Source organism: Sapajus apella, unplaced genomic scaffold (assembly GCF_009761245.1).
Source record: "Sapajus apella isolate SASKATOON/1434 unplaced genomic scaffold, GSC_monkey_1.0 scaffold3, whole genome shotgun sequence".
Classification (NCBI taxonomy): domain Eukaryota; kingdom Metazoa; phylum Chordata; class Mammalia; order Primates; family Cebidae; genus Sapajus; species Sapajus apella.
Genome location: NW_022436943.1, coordinates 40,160,857 through 40,176,305, shown reverse-complemented (window position 1 = coordinate 40,176,305; position 15,449 = coordinate 40,160,857). Strand labels below are relative to the sequence as shown.

Sequence of the window (15,449 nt, the reverse complement as noted above, 5' to 3'; positions counted from 1 at the left end):
TAGGAGGGGAAAAAAAATGAAGCAACCTTGAAGCAGTGCTTTTGTGCTAGTAGACTCTTACATTGAACCAAATCGATTATGTTATTTTAAAAGACAGATACGTTTTATACATCTCAGTTTTTAATTTCTAACAGTAGTTGTGTGATGATGGCTCAGGCCAGTTGCCATAAAAGTTTCTGTAAGAAACCTCATCAGAAATCATTCCTACGCAGGTCCTTAACTTGGTCTTTCCTTTCACAGCCTATACATGGGCACCAGTTTCTTTGATGTGCCTGATAAGTTTGTTCTGTGCTACGTCTAAAACTTACTGTATTTGCTTTTGTTAAAAAATCTAATTTTTTATTTTAATTTTATTAGATGGAAGTCCTAGTAATAGTTATTCCATAGCAAGCTTTATTAGTTTTTAAAAATGTGTAGCACAGGCGTTCAGCTTTTCACATGTGTAAAACAATTCTGTTTTTATTTCCTCTTTAAAAAAAAATAAACTAAGGGTGGGCATCATACATTAAGGATTATAAGCATAAACTGATACTGTAGCCAGAGCAGACTTAACACTTCATGTCCTCGTTCACATCTGTTTAAGTTATCTGTTTTCAGTTCTTTATTTGCTTGGCAAGAAAAGAAAAGGCAATGTTACTGAAACTCCTAACAGTAAGTTCCTGTTTCAGCATCCTAGTTAAACTGGTGCTGAAAAGATCCTCACAAAATTGGTGTTGGTAGGGGTCTGATTTTCTGTCAGTGTTAATTTCTGTTGCCCTTTTGAGGTCTGTAATACACTGATTTTTTTTTTAAGTGTGTCTCATTGGTTATGTTTCTGAAGAGCATCATCATAATATAAAAGTTAATGAAATCCTTGAAGTCCACATATTTGTACTTGTATCAGTGTTCTTTCACAATAACTTCATATACTTGCGGCAGATAATATTAGTACTTTATATTACAGACTTTTCGGGTAGAAACAGTGGGTCTATTTTAGTAGTGCCTTTCTAATTACTGTAACCAGCCTCCAAGATTTAAGGTCTGGGTATAAATAGTAGATTTTTTCTGCATATGGTAGTACCTCTTTTTTGCTGTTGTTTTTTCCCTGCTGTCACCACTTTTCCTTTTAACCTCCTAGCCACAGCATTGGTGATGATCTTTTCTTTCTCTGATTTCCTTTTGCAATTAATGACAAATGACTTAACAACTAATCCTGTAGCTAATGACATTTCTTATACTTAATGTGGCCCTTTGGGCCTCACATTGCTCATTGGTAAAAATGAAAAGATCAGTAGCCTGAGGCCGGTGCCGCTTGTCATCTTGCCTGCTCAGGACTTCATGAGGTTGGTGTATTCCTTCCTTCCTTCATAGATCTTCCATTTCTTTTTATGCTAGTTATTTTTTATTATCTTTATAGGCTTGTTCTTCAATTAAAATTTTATTTTTACATGTTCGATTTCCAGGCAATTTGAATGAAAAATATAATGAACATACATCCATAAACCTTTTACTTAGATTCACCAATTGTATATCATGCCACATTTGTACTATCTACATACACAAGTACTATTTTTTGTTTCTGAACCATCAGAAAGAAAATTGTAGACCTGACTTTTAACCCCTAAATACTTCAGCTTGCATCTCCTAAAAACAAGGACATTTTAACTTGTTTTACGTATGCCAATGTCAAAAAAAATCTTACGAAAAGAACACCTTTTGATCTTATGTCATTATTATCCATCTCCTTTTGTCTTCTGAATTTTTCTGTTTGTTTCATAATCAAACTTCTCGATAGAATTTTGATGTCACTGTTTTCTCATTTCCCACTGATCACCAACAGCTTGTGGTATTCCACCCATTGTATGTAGTAAGACCTCCCTCCAGAGTCACAGAAGACTTTGATGTCCCTATGTCACTGAGTATTTTAGACTCTTCAGCATGCAATGTGTTGATAAGGCCTTCTTCCTGAAATTCTTTCCTAGGAGTCTGTGAAACTATAGCTCTTCTGGGTTTCCTCTCATTCTCCACAGTGAACCCTCTTGTGCTCATCTCTGTTAGTGTTCCTCGGGGTCTGTCTTCTCACACATGTACTCGTGGGGCGATTTTGTCTTACTCCTGTGACTTTTACTGCCTTAGTCTAGGACCTTGTTTCTCTTCCTGATTACTTTCACAGTTTCCTCACTTCCTGTTTTTGACCTTTTCTTCTTCCAAAATTATAATGATCTTGCTAAATGCAAATTAGATGCTCATAATACTCCTTTGGTTAAAATCTTTAGCTGGCTCCCACTGTCCTTAGGATAGATTGCAAACTTGCAGTGTGTTTTCAAGTCATTGCACTTTGACTGTTGTCTTCCTCTTTTCCCCAGGCTTGCCCTGTTCAGATACTTAAGTCTGAGTGAATTTAAATCGACGATTAAGAAATTAGGATAAAACAGAAGCAAATACATTGTATACAGAGAAGAAGAAATGTTTTAAAGTTAGAGGTGCTTAAAAAAGTTGCAACACAATAAAATAAATATGAAAGAAGCACTTGATTCCTTGAGAGATGAAATCATTAGGCCATGTTACTGGACCAAGGTTATCTAGGTAGTGCCAGCCTGGGAACAAAAAGTTTACTCACACACACCCTAGTTCTGTGCTCCTTCCATTGTTTGAGAAAGAGCGAAAACGTTCTGAGTTCTTGAGGTTACTGATGGAATCCATATTTTAGTTGGATTTATTTTTCTTCATTCCCAATATTCCCAAACTGTTTCTTTCTCAGTCGTTCCCTTCTCTGTAAATGTAATAACAGCTAGTTGGCTGCTCAAGCCAGAGGACTGGGAGTCACCCTCCATTCCTCTCTGATGCCCCCTATGAAATAAAGATTGCCAGCCCTGCCTTCAGACTCTCTCAGCTCTGCTCACTTTTCTATGTGCTCACTGCCACCATCCTAGTTCAAGTCACCATGATTTCTCTCTGTAATATCTTGATAGATTATTTTCCAGAGGTACAGTTTTTAAAACAGAGAAAAAAATGACAATTTAAACCATTTTCAAATGTATACTTAAGTCATTGTTAGTATATTCACAATGTTGTATAACCATTACCAACTCCAGAACATTTTCATCACCCTGAACAGGAACCCAAATCCATTAAGTTGTCATTCCCATTCCCCTAATGGCAGCCTCTAGTTACTTTATATCTCTATGGATTTGCCTAATCTGAATATTTTAAAAATAGAGTCCTGGCCAGGAGTGGTGGCTCATTCCTATAATCCCAGCACTTTGGGAAGCCAAGGTGGGAGGAGCTCTTGAGGTCAGGAGTTCATGGTGAAACCCCGTTTCTATTGAAAATACAAAAAATCTAGCCAGGTATGGTGGCGCTTACCTGTAGCCCCAGCTAGTGGGGAGGCTGAGGCATGAGAATTGCTTGAACCTGGGAGGTGGAGGTTGCACCAGTGCACTTTAGCCTGGATGATGGAGTGAAACTGTCTGTAAAAAAGAAAAAAAAAAGAGTCCTACAATAAGCAGCCTTTTGTGTCTACCTTCTTTCCCTTAGTAAATGTTTTCAGGGTTCATCCATGTTGTGGCATCAGTACTTTATTCATTTTTAAGGCCAAATAACATTCTATTGTACAGATATACAATATTTTATTTATTCATCATTTGAAGGAATTTTAGATTGTTTCCAGTTTTTGGCTAATTAAGAATAATGTAGCTACTAACATACATGTACAAGTTTTTATGTGAGTATTATTTTTAATTCTCTAGGGTATATACATAAGAGTGGAATTACTGGGTTCTATGGTAATTTGGCTTAGCTTTTTGAGGAACCACCAAACTGTTTTCCACAGTAACTGTATCACTTTACCTTCCCATTCCAGTGTATGAGTGTTTTCATTTTTCCGCATCCTCGCCAATGCCCCACAATAGACTTTTAACCAGTCTCCTGGTTTCTGCTTTCTAGTCCATCTGCATAACAACAGAGTGATCATTTTAAAATTAAACTCCAGGGTATCGTTCACATTGGAGTTGAGAGGTCTCATTCACAACAAACTACATTGCTGGGAGGTTGTATGGTGCTAATGAGCTTCCTGTGTGTGCTTGTCTCGCCTGCCTGACCTAATCACTGTGCTCTAGCCATGACAGGCCTCTTGTTTTTATCGAATCTGCCTAATTCTTGCTCATCTCAGGCATTCAGCACTTGTACTTACTTTTGCCTAGAATATTTTTGGCATGGCTGACTCATCTTCCACTTTCAGTCTGTCATCTTCTCAAAGAGATATTCTGATCATGCTATCTAAATTAAGTGTCTCTTCACCTCCCCCTTCCCTTTCTCCTCCATCCCTAATCAGTAATAAGATCAATGAAGATATGGAACATATATGTGTCATTCACTGTTGTCTCCCTGTTTTCTAGTACTAAGGCTGGCACATAATAGGAGTTTAGTAAATATCAGTTTGTAGTTAATGATTGGGTACTACCTGTTAGCAGCTTGCTGTTTTAAATATATAGATATATATATATATAGTAGCTGTCCAGGCATTACCGTGGTAGCAGGTAAGTTGCAGGCAGAAATCAGTGAATATGGTTGCCATTGTGTCAGTCATCACATCACTTTATAAAGCGATGTCAGTAACTGAGCTGCAATAGAAATTTCTGGAGAGAATAAGAAATATGAAAGACTGTACTACAGATTCTAGAAAAGGTAAGAAGAAAGGAGTCTTTTCATCTGATTTTGTAGAAGAAATACTACCATTGCTCATTTAAAACCTTCTAGATAGGGAAATCATGTGACAGATATTATAATCTGTATGGTTCTTTCCTATGACGACTGATTTTAAATGTTATGGAATGCATTTGGGCAGGGATAAGTTAAGGAAAAGAGTTTGGGAATATTGAACTTGGTATAAAAAATATGCATTATAGATGTCTCACTAGGTATGTTTAACCATTCGTACCCTAACATGCTTGTGCTCTCACGATAAGAAACTGAGCTATTTCAGGTATCCCTGAGATTATAGTGGGAAGTTCAGTATGGAAGTTTGGTAACAAGTTGACTTAGATTCTTTCCTCTGCCCTTGCTTTTATGCATATGTGTGCTCTCATTCTTTTAGCAAAAGCCAGTTCAAGTTCATCTCTTAAAACTGTTTAGAGCAGCAGCAAAGCTGTACCTTAAAGTAAGACCTGTCAGTATGTTTACTTTACATTTCAGCAATCATTTGGGGAAGAATCTACAGTTGTTGATGGACAGAGTGGATGAAATGAGCCAGGATATAGTTAAATACAACACATACATGAGGAATACTAGTAAACAGCAGCAGCAGAAACATCAGGTTGGTATTGTGGAAAAATTCAACAAACATGTATTTCTAAGTTTCATGTATTTCAAGAGTCATGTTCAAAATGACCTAAATTATCTTTGGTAAAGCACTGACTGTTAGCTAGTTACTCTATATCATATTTTAAAAAGATTATTCTTTATATGGCATGTTCCTAAGATATTAATTTACATGTTACACTAAAAAATACCTGTGTTAAAGAGAGCTAGTATATTAAGCTCAGATTGTAATGCCAAGGTTATGCAAATAAGAGATACATTTATTGAGAAAATCAGAAGCCAAGAGATTCCAGAATGTCACAGCTCATTTCTTTACTAACTATAATTGGTTTGGCAGTGGCTCATTGCAGCATAGTTAGCAATCTTCAGTTCATTTGAAAAACTGAGCAATTGTGATTAAGAACAACCAATTTTGATAGGAAATAATAGACCAACTGCTGTGAAGTAGATAGTATGATACAGACAAAAACCCTAGAATTATCTGAATATTGTCATTTACACACATCTAGGGCTGTGGCCATTTAACCTTTTCTTTATTCTTGTTGCCTGCAGGCCACGTGGTTTTCACAGTTTCCTGGAATATTGTATTTGGACTATATTGCTCTAAAATGTTCTTAGCATTTGATTCATAGATAAGTTGATTCCAGAATGTTTATCTGTGAAACTAGTATTTATATATGACTACTCTGTCCATTAAAATGTACTTTAAACAGGCCGTGTGAAATACAGAATTCTAAGCACAACTACGTGGTTCTGAGAATGTTATATTTAAATTTTTTCTAAATATGAGAGTTCATGTTCAGTATATAGTGAAATTTAAAGTCCTTTGTTTCTACCAACTTAGAATTGAGAAAACATGTAAATCAGTATTTTTTTTTTTTTTTTTTTTGACTGAAAAGATGGGAGTGCTTACACATGTCTGATAAACTAGAGGGGAAAATCATCTCAGCTGGATTTCATTTTCCTGCTGGTTTTTCCTGTAGGTTAAGGACTCACCCAGGGGATCAAATGGAATATTTGTCTCCCATGAGTACCCCATAATGAATACAGGAATCATCATAAAGCAAGTTACTTTCCTTCACTAGAAAGAATTGTCACTTCCCTTGATTTTCTTAGGAATCCAAAGACTACATTTTTACTAAACTACCTTGGTTTTTAATTACCTGGCATTTTAAGGCTGTATGAGATATTACTTGCTTCACTGTTGCAAGCAGGCATAGCTGTTAGCTTTTACTGTAATTGATCTGTAAGTTTAGAGTTAATGTTTACCTTTATATATATCCTACTTTCTCTTCAGTGAATCATAGGAATCCAGAGTCTCAAGGTATTCGAAGCATTATCTGAGCTGTTAATAGTATCCATCCTTAGTTGTAGAGCTAAGGTACAGACAATTATCTGTTACGAGTAGTAGTAATAGGCCAGGTGCATTAGCTAACGCCTGTAATCCTAGCACTTTGGGAGGCTGAGGCTGGTGGATCGCTTGAGATCAGGAGTTCGAGACCAGTCTAGCCAACGTACTGAAACCCTGTCTCTACTAAAAATACAAAAATTAACCCAGGGCATGGTGGCGCATGCTTGTAATCCCAGCTACTCGGGAGGCTGAGGCTGGAGAATCACTTGAATCCTGAAGGTGGAGGTTGCAGTGAGCTGAGATGGCACCACTACACTCCAGCCTGGGCAACAGAGTAAGACTCCGTCTCAAAAACAAAAAAGAGTAGGAACAATAGTGAACATAGCAGTAATAACATCACCCGTATTGTTATTTTAGGTCAATAGGAGTAAAGTTGAAAGCATTCCCAATGTGGTAGTTCATTACATAGTCATTAAAATTAGTATGAATCATTAATTACCCCATTGTGAAAAATGGTAAAGCAACTGTCTTTACCTTAGTAATCATGAGCTTCTTTCCCTTTGAGCCCCCTTTTACTTACATAACGAGTTTTGTTTTCAGAAACACTATTAGTTATAGACTCTTAGAGCCCAGAGTGGCACTAGAGTTTGCAACAAAGGAATTTTCTTCTACTGTTAGCATATTTAGCTTCTTAGAAGCAGATTTCTCCAAATGTTGCCACGATAAAACCGAGGTTGGAATTCAGAGCAGTGGATTTCTGCTGGTCGTGTAGGGGAAGGAGGTCTTTTTTTTTCTCCTTTGATGGAGAAAAATAACCAAATCATTTTCTCTTTCAATATTAGTATCAGCAGCGTCGCCAGCAGGAGAATATGCAGCGCCAGAGCCGAGGAGAACCCCCGCTCCCTGAGGAGGACCTGTCCAAACTCTTCAAACCGCCACAGCCCCCTGCCAGGATGGACTCGCTGCTCATTGCAGGTATTGTTGCCTAGTGCAAAACCTGGCTGGTTTTGTCCATTTCTTAGGAAGCAGAAGACAGTGAGAAAAGCGTGCCATAAAAGCTAGTGTATTTGAAATGGTTGCAGGATGAATTTGAATCTAGCACCTGTAATATCTGAAATCTACGAACTTGTAAGAGTTTGTTCTTTTGTCCAGGTTCTTTGAATGCTTCACTCTGTGCGTTTCTGAAGTATTTTTGAAATGGCATTATAAATTTTCTAAAATGAGTCCTTTTTCATGGAAACCAAGAAAAAATATTTGCAGTCTTAATGTATAAGATCCCTTTGCTTAGGCCTCTTACTATTCCTCTCCCAGCCCAGCACTGTACAGTTGGTATTTGACTTGAATTTGGGAAATTATTTCCCTCACTTTGACTTAAATTGAGGCAGCACAAATGTATTTCTGAATGAACTTTTTCTGGGTATACTTAATATTTAACACCACTTTTAAGCAGTAGAGGTCCTGTGTCCTGTGCAAGGATTTGATTTTAAATATATGATATTCATGCCCTTATTTGACTATAATCTTATAGAAATGTTAAATGCCATTTGATTCAGTCAGATACTTGACTGTGAGAAGATTTTATCAGAATGAAAATCCTACTCAAAAGCTGATTGGCAGTTTCTCAATTCTGTTGATACATTTGTATTGTGGGAACAAATTCCAAATTCCCTTAACACTTTCTAGTGTACATGCAAATTAAATTTGGGAAGTGAGACCTAATTCCTTCCCTGAGGTCCAATTCAAACAGAATTGAAATCCTTATATTTTCAAGAAGCATGTAATTGTTGCATGTGATTAGATCATTAGTTTTAAGACGTAAAAAGCAGTGCTGGAGCTCTTTCTTCAAGTGAACTCTCTACTCTTACTCTGCCTTAGTTCAGGGGAAATCCCCTTAACATTTCCAAAGCACAAACTGAAAACCTGCTACACCTATTCACATCTAAGTCAAATGGGGCTGGTTGGTTTGCAGTTCTGTGATTTTATTGTTAGTATCTCTTTTCTACCTGTTAAGTCTAGTCAGTGCTGTTTTCTCTGTTTTCTTGGTTGTACGTTGATTTGATCTACTTAGTCCTTTTGACTGAGAGCTAATATGTTCTTAGGACTGATAACCCTTTGAGGAGTAGTTTTTCTTTATTCTCCATGTAATTAAGAGTGGACAGTAGCTTATTTTCATGAGAGCTCGTATTTCTTATCCCTTATGGAAAAGTAAACTCTGGATTCAAAACGATATACAGGTGATTCTGTTTTATGCTGATTTTCCTGTTTGACTAGCTTTCTGGATCATTTTACAATCTGTGGAACATTATGGCTCTGTCTCTTTCTCAAATGCACAGGCCAGATAAACACTTACTGCCAGAACATCAAGGAGTTCACTGCCCAAAACTTAGGCAAGCTCTTCATGGCCCAGGCTCTTCAAGAATACAACAACTAAGAAAAGGAAGTTTCCAGAAAAGAAGTTAACATGAACTCTTGAAATCACACCAGGGCAGCTCTTGGAAGAAATATATTTGCATATTGAAAAGCACAGAGGATTTCTTTAGTGTCATTGCCGATTTTGGCTATAACACTGTCTTTCTAGCCATAATAAAATAAAACAAAATCTTGACTGCTTGCTCATTGGATTTTAGATGTATTTTCTCTAGGTTACTTTTGTTTGCTTATACTTGTTTATTCCTAAAAGCTAAAAGACTTGACCAGAAGCTTCACTAGGCTGAAACCTGTAGGCTCCACCACTTTTGCTGCCTCTCAGGTGCCACCTTTCAAGCTACTTACCCAACTACTTCTCGCAGCTCCTGACCCAGAGGGCCTGGTACCTATTGTGAATTTTTTTTTTTTTTTTTTTTTTTGAATTTTTATACTTCACTGCTCCCAAATGAGCACCTCTGGAAGTCCAGGATTTGTGTACTTGCTCAGGAATTCCTTGTCCACAGACCTGGAATCACTTGGCCTAATTCCAGTCAGTCTGCCTTTTCATTTCTGCGGGTGATGGTCAGCCAGTCCCTGTACTTATAGGCCGCTGGACACAAGGTGTTTTTTTTTTTTTTAAAAGGCAGTAGTCTCACTTTGTCACCCAAGCTGGAGTGCAGTGACACAATCTCAGCTCACTGCAACCTCCACCTTCCAGGTTCAAGCGCTTCTCCCACTTCAACTTCTGAGTAGCTGGGACTACAGGCATCTGCTACCAGGTGTGGCTAATATTTATATTTTTAGTAGAGATGGGGTTTCACCATGTTGGCCAGGCTGGTGGTCTCCATCTCCTGACCTCAAGTGATCTGCCTGCCTCTGCCTCCCAAAGTGCTGGGATTACAGGTATAAGCCACTACACCTGGGCAGGACATAGAAATTTTAAAGAAAAAAATCATGTCACCAGAAGTAAAATTCATTTTGTTTATATTATTTAGGACTTCACTTTTGTCTTTCCAAACCATGAAATAACAGTTCTGCTAATAGCAAGTATTATGAATGTAGAATGAGGAATTAGGACAATGGTAGTACATTGGGAAAAACATATTTTAGTAATTTTGTATTTGAAAGATTATCACAGATCTTGCTATTTGTTTACCACCAGAATCAGTGAGATCTGCCAGCTGGTGGGGGTGTGCCTATGAGAATTTTAGATGATGATCCCCTAAAAGGAATATCAGAAAAGGGGATGGGTGAAAGTTCAGGAGAGTTGAGAAATCCATTTATTGGACAACATTGTTTTGAAGGCACTGCTGGGGCTCTAGGATTATGCAGCCAGATTGAAACCTTGCTCCTCCTTTCCATAAGTTACTTAACCTCCCTGTGCCTCACTTTTTGTCACCAGATGAGATGAGAAACGGGAACAGTTCTGTTACCTCACAAGGTGGCCGTGAGTGTTGAAGACTTTCATTGGGGGTTGGGGTGAAACATGCAGAACTCTGATTTGTATGTGGCAGCCATTTAGCATGTATTTATGATGAAGGAGGCACTCTAGGTACCCTAGTCAGGATGTTGGGTTGTTAGCTGGGTTTTACTTTAAAGAGCTCAGGGCCTAGAACATTCTAGAATCCAAGTACTTAAGTACTTGGATTAAGTACTTGGATTCTAGAACGTTCTAGACCCTGAGCTCACATACATAATTGTCTTTAGGATGATCATTGAAGTAGACTTATGAGTCAAAGGGTATGTGAAATGTAAGGCCTTTTATGTGTATTGCCAAACTGCCTTCAAAAGTTTCTGCCGTTTTGCCCTCCTGCCCATGGTCATTCCTTAAATTTGAGCCAACACAAATTTGAGTGTGACTGTGTTAGACAGAAGGGATATATTAACAGGTAAAACTGGCCATGGCCCCTGCCCTTATGGAATATATGCTCTGTTGGTTCATTTCTCTGCATTCTAATTTTCTAGACTTGAGATCTTATTGTGGAGTTCAAGCACCCTAAGGTAGCAAGTGAGTAAAATAAAATCAAGGAAAACCAGTTTGAACATAACCTATGTATTTCTTAGAATGTAAGATTAACTGAATCACTTCAACTGTGTTTTTAAAGGTGTAATTATTTCTTAAATTCTTTATTATTGTATAGATTTCTATAACTTAGTAACATGTGAATACATAAAGATTTCAGTAATTTTTGATTCAGGAATTATTGTAGTGGGAAAAATGGTTTAGGAAAACATGTCAGTGGAAATTAAATCGCCACAGTATGTAGTGTTAGGGAATAGCTTCTGTTCGGCATTTGATTTGAGTGCTGTGTTCTGACATTTTTCAGGAACAAATACATGTGATTCATCTTCTATAAATATTTGCAGTTTCTTCAAGTTCAAATGAGAAAAGCTTATAAATTGAGCACCGGGTCTAATAAATCATACACTTATCCAAGAACAAAAAGACAGGAAAAGCTAGCATGTTAATCTAATGAAAGAACTGAATGTTAAAAAAAACCAAGAAAGTAGAAGGTATTTGACATTAACTGCATAATCATTGATAATAATCTAATAATCATAACATTTTTCTTAAAACCTGAAATAATGGATCCCTGCTCCAAATGTGTTTTTTTTAATAGCAACAAAAACTAAAATAATTTTTTAACCTATTTTTGGAAGCTTGGAAATTGAGATGTGGTTATCTTATGTTAACCTAATTAAGAGAACTTGGTGTGATTTCTCATGTACATCATCTAAATATTTAAGTTTTATTGTTATCTAAAATATTATTACATTCTTCATACTATAGCTTTGTGACATCCTTTAGAAAACTCATGTCAGCTTCACTTTCAAAGCATGCTGGCATCAAACTCAGGTGTAGTGATATCAGAATGTTATGAAATAATTTTTTATTTTTGTTATAAACTCCATTTTTACAATAAACATTTCTCAACCAACTTAAACATGCAATACACCATTTGTCATTTAAAAAAATTGTCACTGGGCATCTTGGTCTATATTAGCTCTGTACTTTAAAAAATTCTCTTTCTTTAAAAAAAAATTAACAAGTATTTGTCAAGTACCTACTATGTCAAGCACTCTTGGTGTTCCACTGCAGACAGGACACAGATTCTGCCTCTGAGCTTATTAATCAGCATATGACCCAAGAGAAGAAAATGAAGTCATGCAAGCTGGAGAGTATGAAGTCTTAAGTGCCTTGGAGAGTGCTTTAGTCCATCTCAACAGAGGATCCTTCCTCAGTTGGGGCGTACAGAAGGGGTAACCGTGGTTAGTAGTCATTGCAATTGCGGTAAAAGGATAAAGATCTGGGTCTATTAATATTAAAAAGTGGTGACTCCCAAGTTGGAGTCAGATCCTCTTTGGATAGATTGTAAGAGGGGTTGATGTGACTCCAAATTGTTTGAGACAGGAAGTGAGAAAGGGGAAGCCAGAGCTGTTGGGAAATTACAGTTTGGTGGAGCAAACTGCTGTGGCCCAGTACTTACTGCCTTGAGACTTATTTTACATAAATGGATACTTCCATATAATGCACGTTGAGCCTGCTCTGCCTCCCGAATAGCTGGGACCCTAGGCACATGCCATCACGCCTGGCTAATTTTTTGTGTTTTTTTTTGTAGAGACGGAGTTTCACCATGTTGGCTTGGCTGGTGTTGGCTCCTATCTTGACTTCCTAAAAAGGTGGGATTATAGGCGTGAGCCACTGCACCTGTCCCTAAAAAATTTTTCATTCCATGAGATTAGATATTGTGGCCAGTTACGTTTATTTTATGAGTTAGGCAACCGATTTTCAATCTTTTTATTGAATCAATGGCAAGCAGTCTGTTTTGAATACAAATACTTTTAAACCATGCTGGCATCAAACTCAGGTGTAGTGATACCAGAATGTTATAAAATAATTTTTTGCTTTTGTTATAAACTTCATTTTTACAATAAACATTTCTCAACCAAATTAAGCATGTAATACATTTGTCATTAAAAAAAAATTCTCACTAGGCATCCTTTTTATGCTAGTTCTGTTACTTTTTAAAATTCTCTTTTTCGTTCTGTGATACTGAGCAAAAAAAAAACTCTTTCTTTTAAAAAACTTAGCACTGTTTACAATAGCAAAGACCTGGAACCAACCCAAATGCCCATCGATGATAGACTGGACAGGGAAAATGTGACACATATACACCATGGAATATTATGCAGCCATCAAAAGCGATGAGTTCGTGTCCTTTGTAGGGACATGGATGAACCTGGAAACCATCATTCTCAGCAAACTGACACAAGAACAGAAAATCAAACACCACATGTTCTCACTCATAGGTGGGTGTTGAATAATGAGAACACATGGACACAGGGAGGGAAGCATCACACACTGGGGTCAGTTGGGGGGAAATAGGGGAGAGACAGTTGGGGGTGGGGAGTTGGGGAGCGATAGCATGGGGAGAAATGCCAGATATAGGTGAAGGGGAGGAAGGCAGCAAATCACGCAGCCATGTGTGTATCTGTGCAACAATCTTGCATGTTCTTCACATGTACCCCAAAACCTAAAATGCAATTAAACACACACAAAAAAGCACATAGACATGAAACAGCTACACCAAGATTTCAAACAGACATACTAACTTGGAAGGAGGGAAATAAAGTTTTACGTTAACATTTTCCAAAGGAAGGTTTCAGAAAAAACAAACAAAATTTAACAAGTGTTTATCAAGTACCTTCTATATCAAGTACTCTTGATGTTCCAAAGCAGACAGGACACAGATTCTGCCTCCGCTTAATCAGCATATGACCCAAGAGAGGAACATGAAGTCATACAAGTTGGAGAGTATTTTTGCTTCAGGCCATCTCAACAGGATTCTTCATCAATTGGGGTGTACAGAAAAGGTGCCAGTGGTTAATAGTCATTGTGGTAAAAGGATAAAGATCTGGGTCTATTAATACTGAAAAGTGACTCCCAAGTTGGAGTCGGAACCTCTTTGGATGGATTGGAAGAAGGTCTTGAGTTACTAACTTGAGGTTAAGACCGCAGAGTCTTTCTAACTTGAGTATTCTCTGGAGCCATCATGAGTTGAGGGGATGGGAGATGGAGTGCTGAATTCATGCTTATTCTAGAATGTGCTTGAAGTCCTTCCTTTTAAATAGGATGCAGATACATCTTTTCTTCCCCACCTTCCAAAAAAAAAAATATATATATATATAGGTCTCATTGTCTGATGTCCTGTAAAGATAATAATATATTCTCCTTTAATCCAAAGATTACTGTTTTTACATTTGAGTGAAAGTAAAGGATTCTGCCACTTCTTCATCAGGACCCTTAACAATGCAGAATGGCCAATTTCCAAGTGTTCTTGTTTAATGTTGATTGCAGTAGGAAAATATTGCTTCTGGCATTTATGTCAACCTCAAGACAAACTCAGGTGTCACTTTTATTTCCTTCAGTAATATTTTATTTCCTTGACCCTTTTTCAGGGCACAGCTGTTTCTGGCATCTTCTATCTTCCTTTGTGGACATGGTAGCAAAGGATTTGTTTAACTTTCAGCAGTGTTTACTGCTCCTGGTGGTAAATGGTCCTTGCCGTCTCTTCTTGGACTGTAGTCTCTCTTGCCAGTGTGTTACTTTGTGTGTACTGGAAACCGTTCTTATTTTGTCAAATACCCTGGGTGAGCTTTCTCTACCTTTGTTTATCTTGTCATTTGGCTTTCACTTACTTAACTCATTTCTAATTTCAATCTGCCTATGATTCTTTAGTGTTGATTCTTGACCTCCATTTTGAGGTTTTTAAATTGCATTTTATTTATTAAAAGTCACAAAGATTTGAATTTTTCCATGATCTAATCATGTATCTCTGAATGTCATGATTCTCCAAATAACCTCATCTAGATCACAATGGAGAAGGTTTATTTTTCCCTTTGATGCGTGCAGCTCCCATTATTGCTAATGAAAGGTGTTCATGTGCATTAAGGGGAAACTAGACCTCTAATGAGATACAGAGAGGAATTGCAGCTGATGATTTCCACTTCTAGCCCGCTGTACTATAACAAATGCATGCTCAGGAGGCAATGGGCCAAAGAAACACAAAATGTGTGTGCTGCTTCTATAAAGTATCTTGCCTAGTCTTAATGTAGGTATTGTTTTGGCTTGTAGTGTCTGATACTCCGTACCTGCTGAAGGGGGCCCTCATTATGGAAGCAAAAGACCCAGGTACTTGGAGAAGGAAATGAATAGACAAATTATATTTCAAGTAGCTTTTTAAGAGCAATTTCTAAATTAATTTTTTACAGTTCACAAAGTACTGGCTCATGTATCTTCTCATTTGGAATGAGAAAAGAGTACAAATGCATTATGAAGGCAATGTACTTGGTCCTGAAAATACAAAGGGTTTGAAACACAGTAACAGCCCAG

At 37.4% G+C, this 15,449-nt stretch overlaps 1 protein-coding gene across 1 annotated transcript in view; it reads left to right on the top strand.

Annotated features, from left to right (window-relative positions):
* EIF3H (eukaryotic translation initiation factor 3 subunit H) overlaps nt 1–9,254 on the top strand; it is a 109,016-nt gene extending 99,762 nt beyond the window's left edge. Inside the window, exons 6-8 of the mRNA XM_032252347.1 lie at nt 5,173–5,293; nt 7,492–7,624; nt 8,983–9,254. Of these exons, the coding sequence (XP_032108238.1) occupies nt 5,173–5,293; nt 7,492–7,624; nt 8,983–9,080 (352 nt within the window). The 3' untranslated portion in view covers nt 9,081–9,254. The remainder of the gene's footprint in view (nt 1–5,172; nt 5,294–7,491; nt 7,625–8,982) is intronic.
* Nucleotides 9,255–15,449: the final 6,195 nt, after the last annotated feature.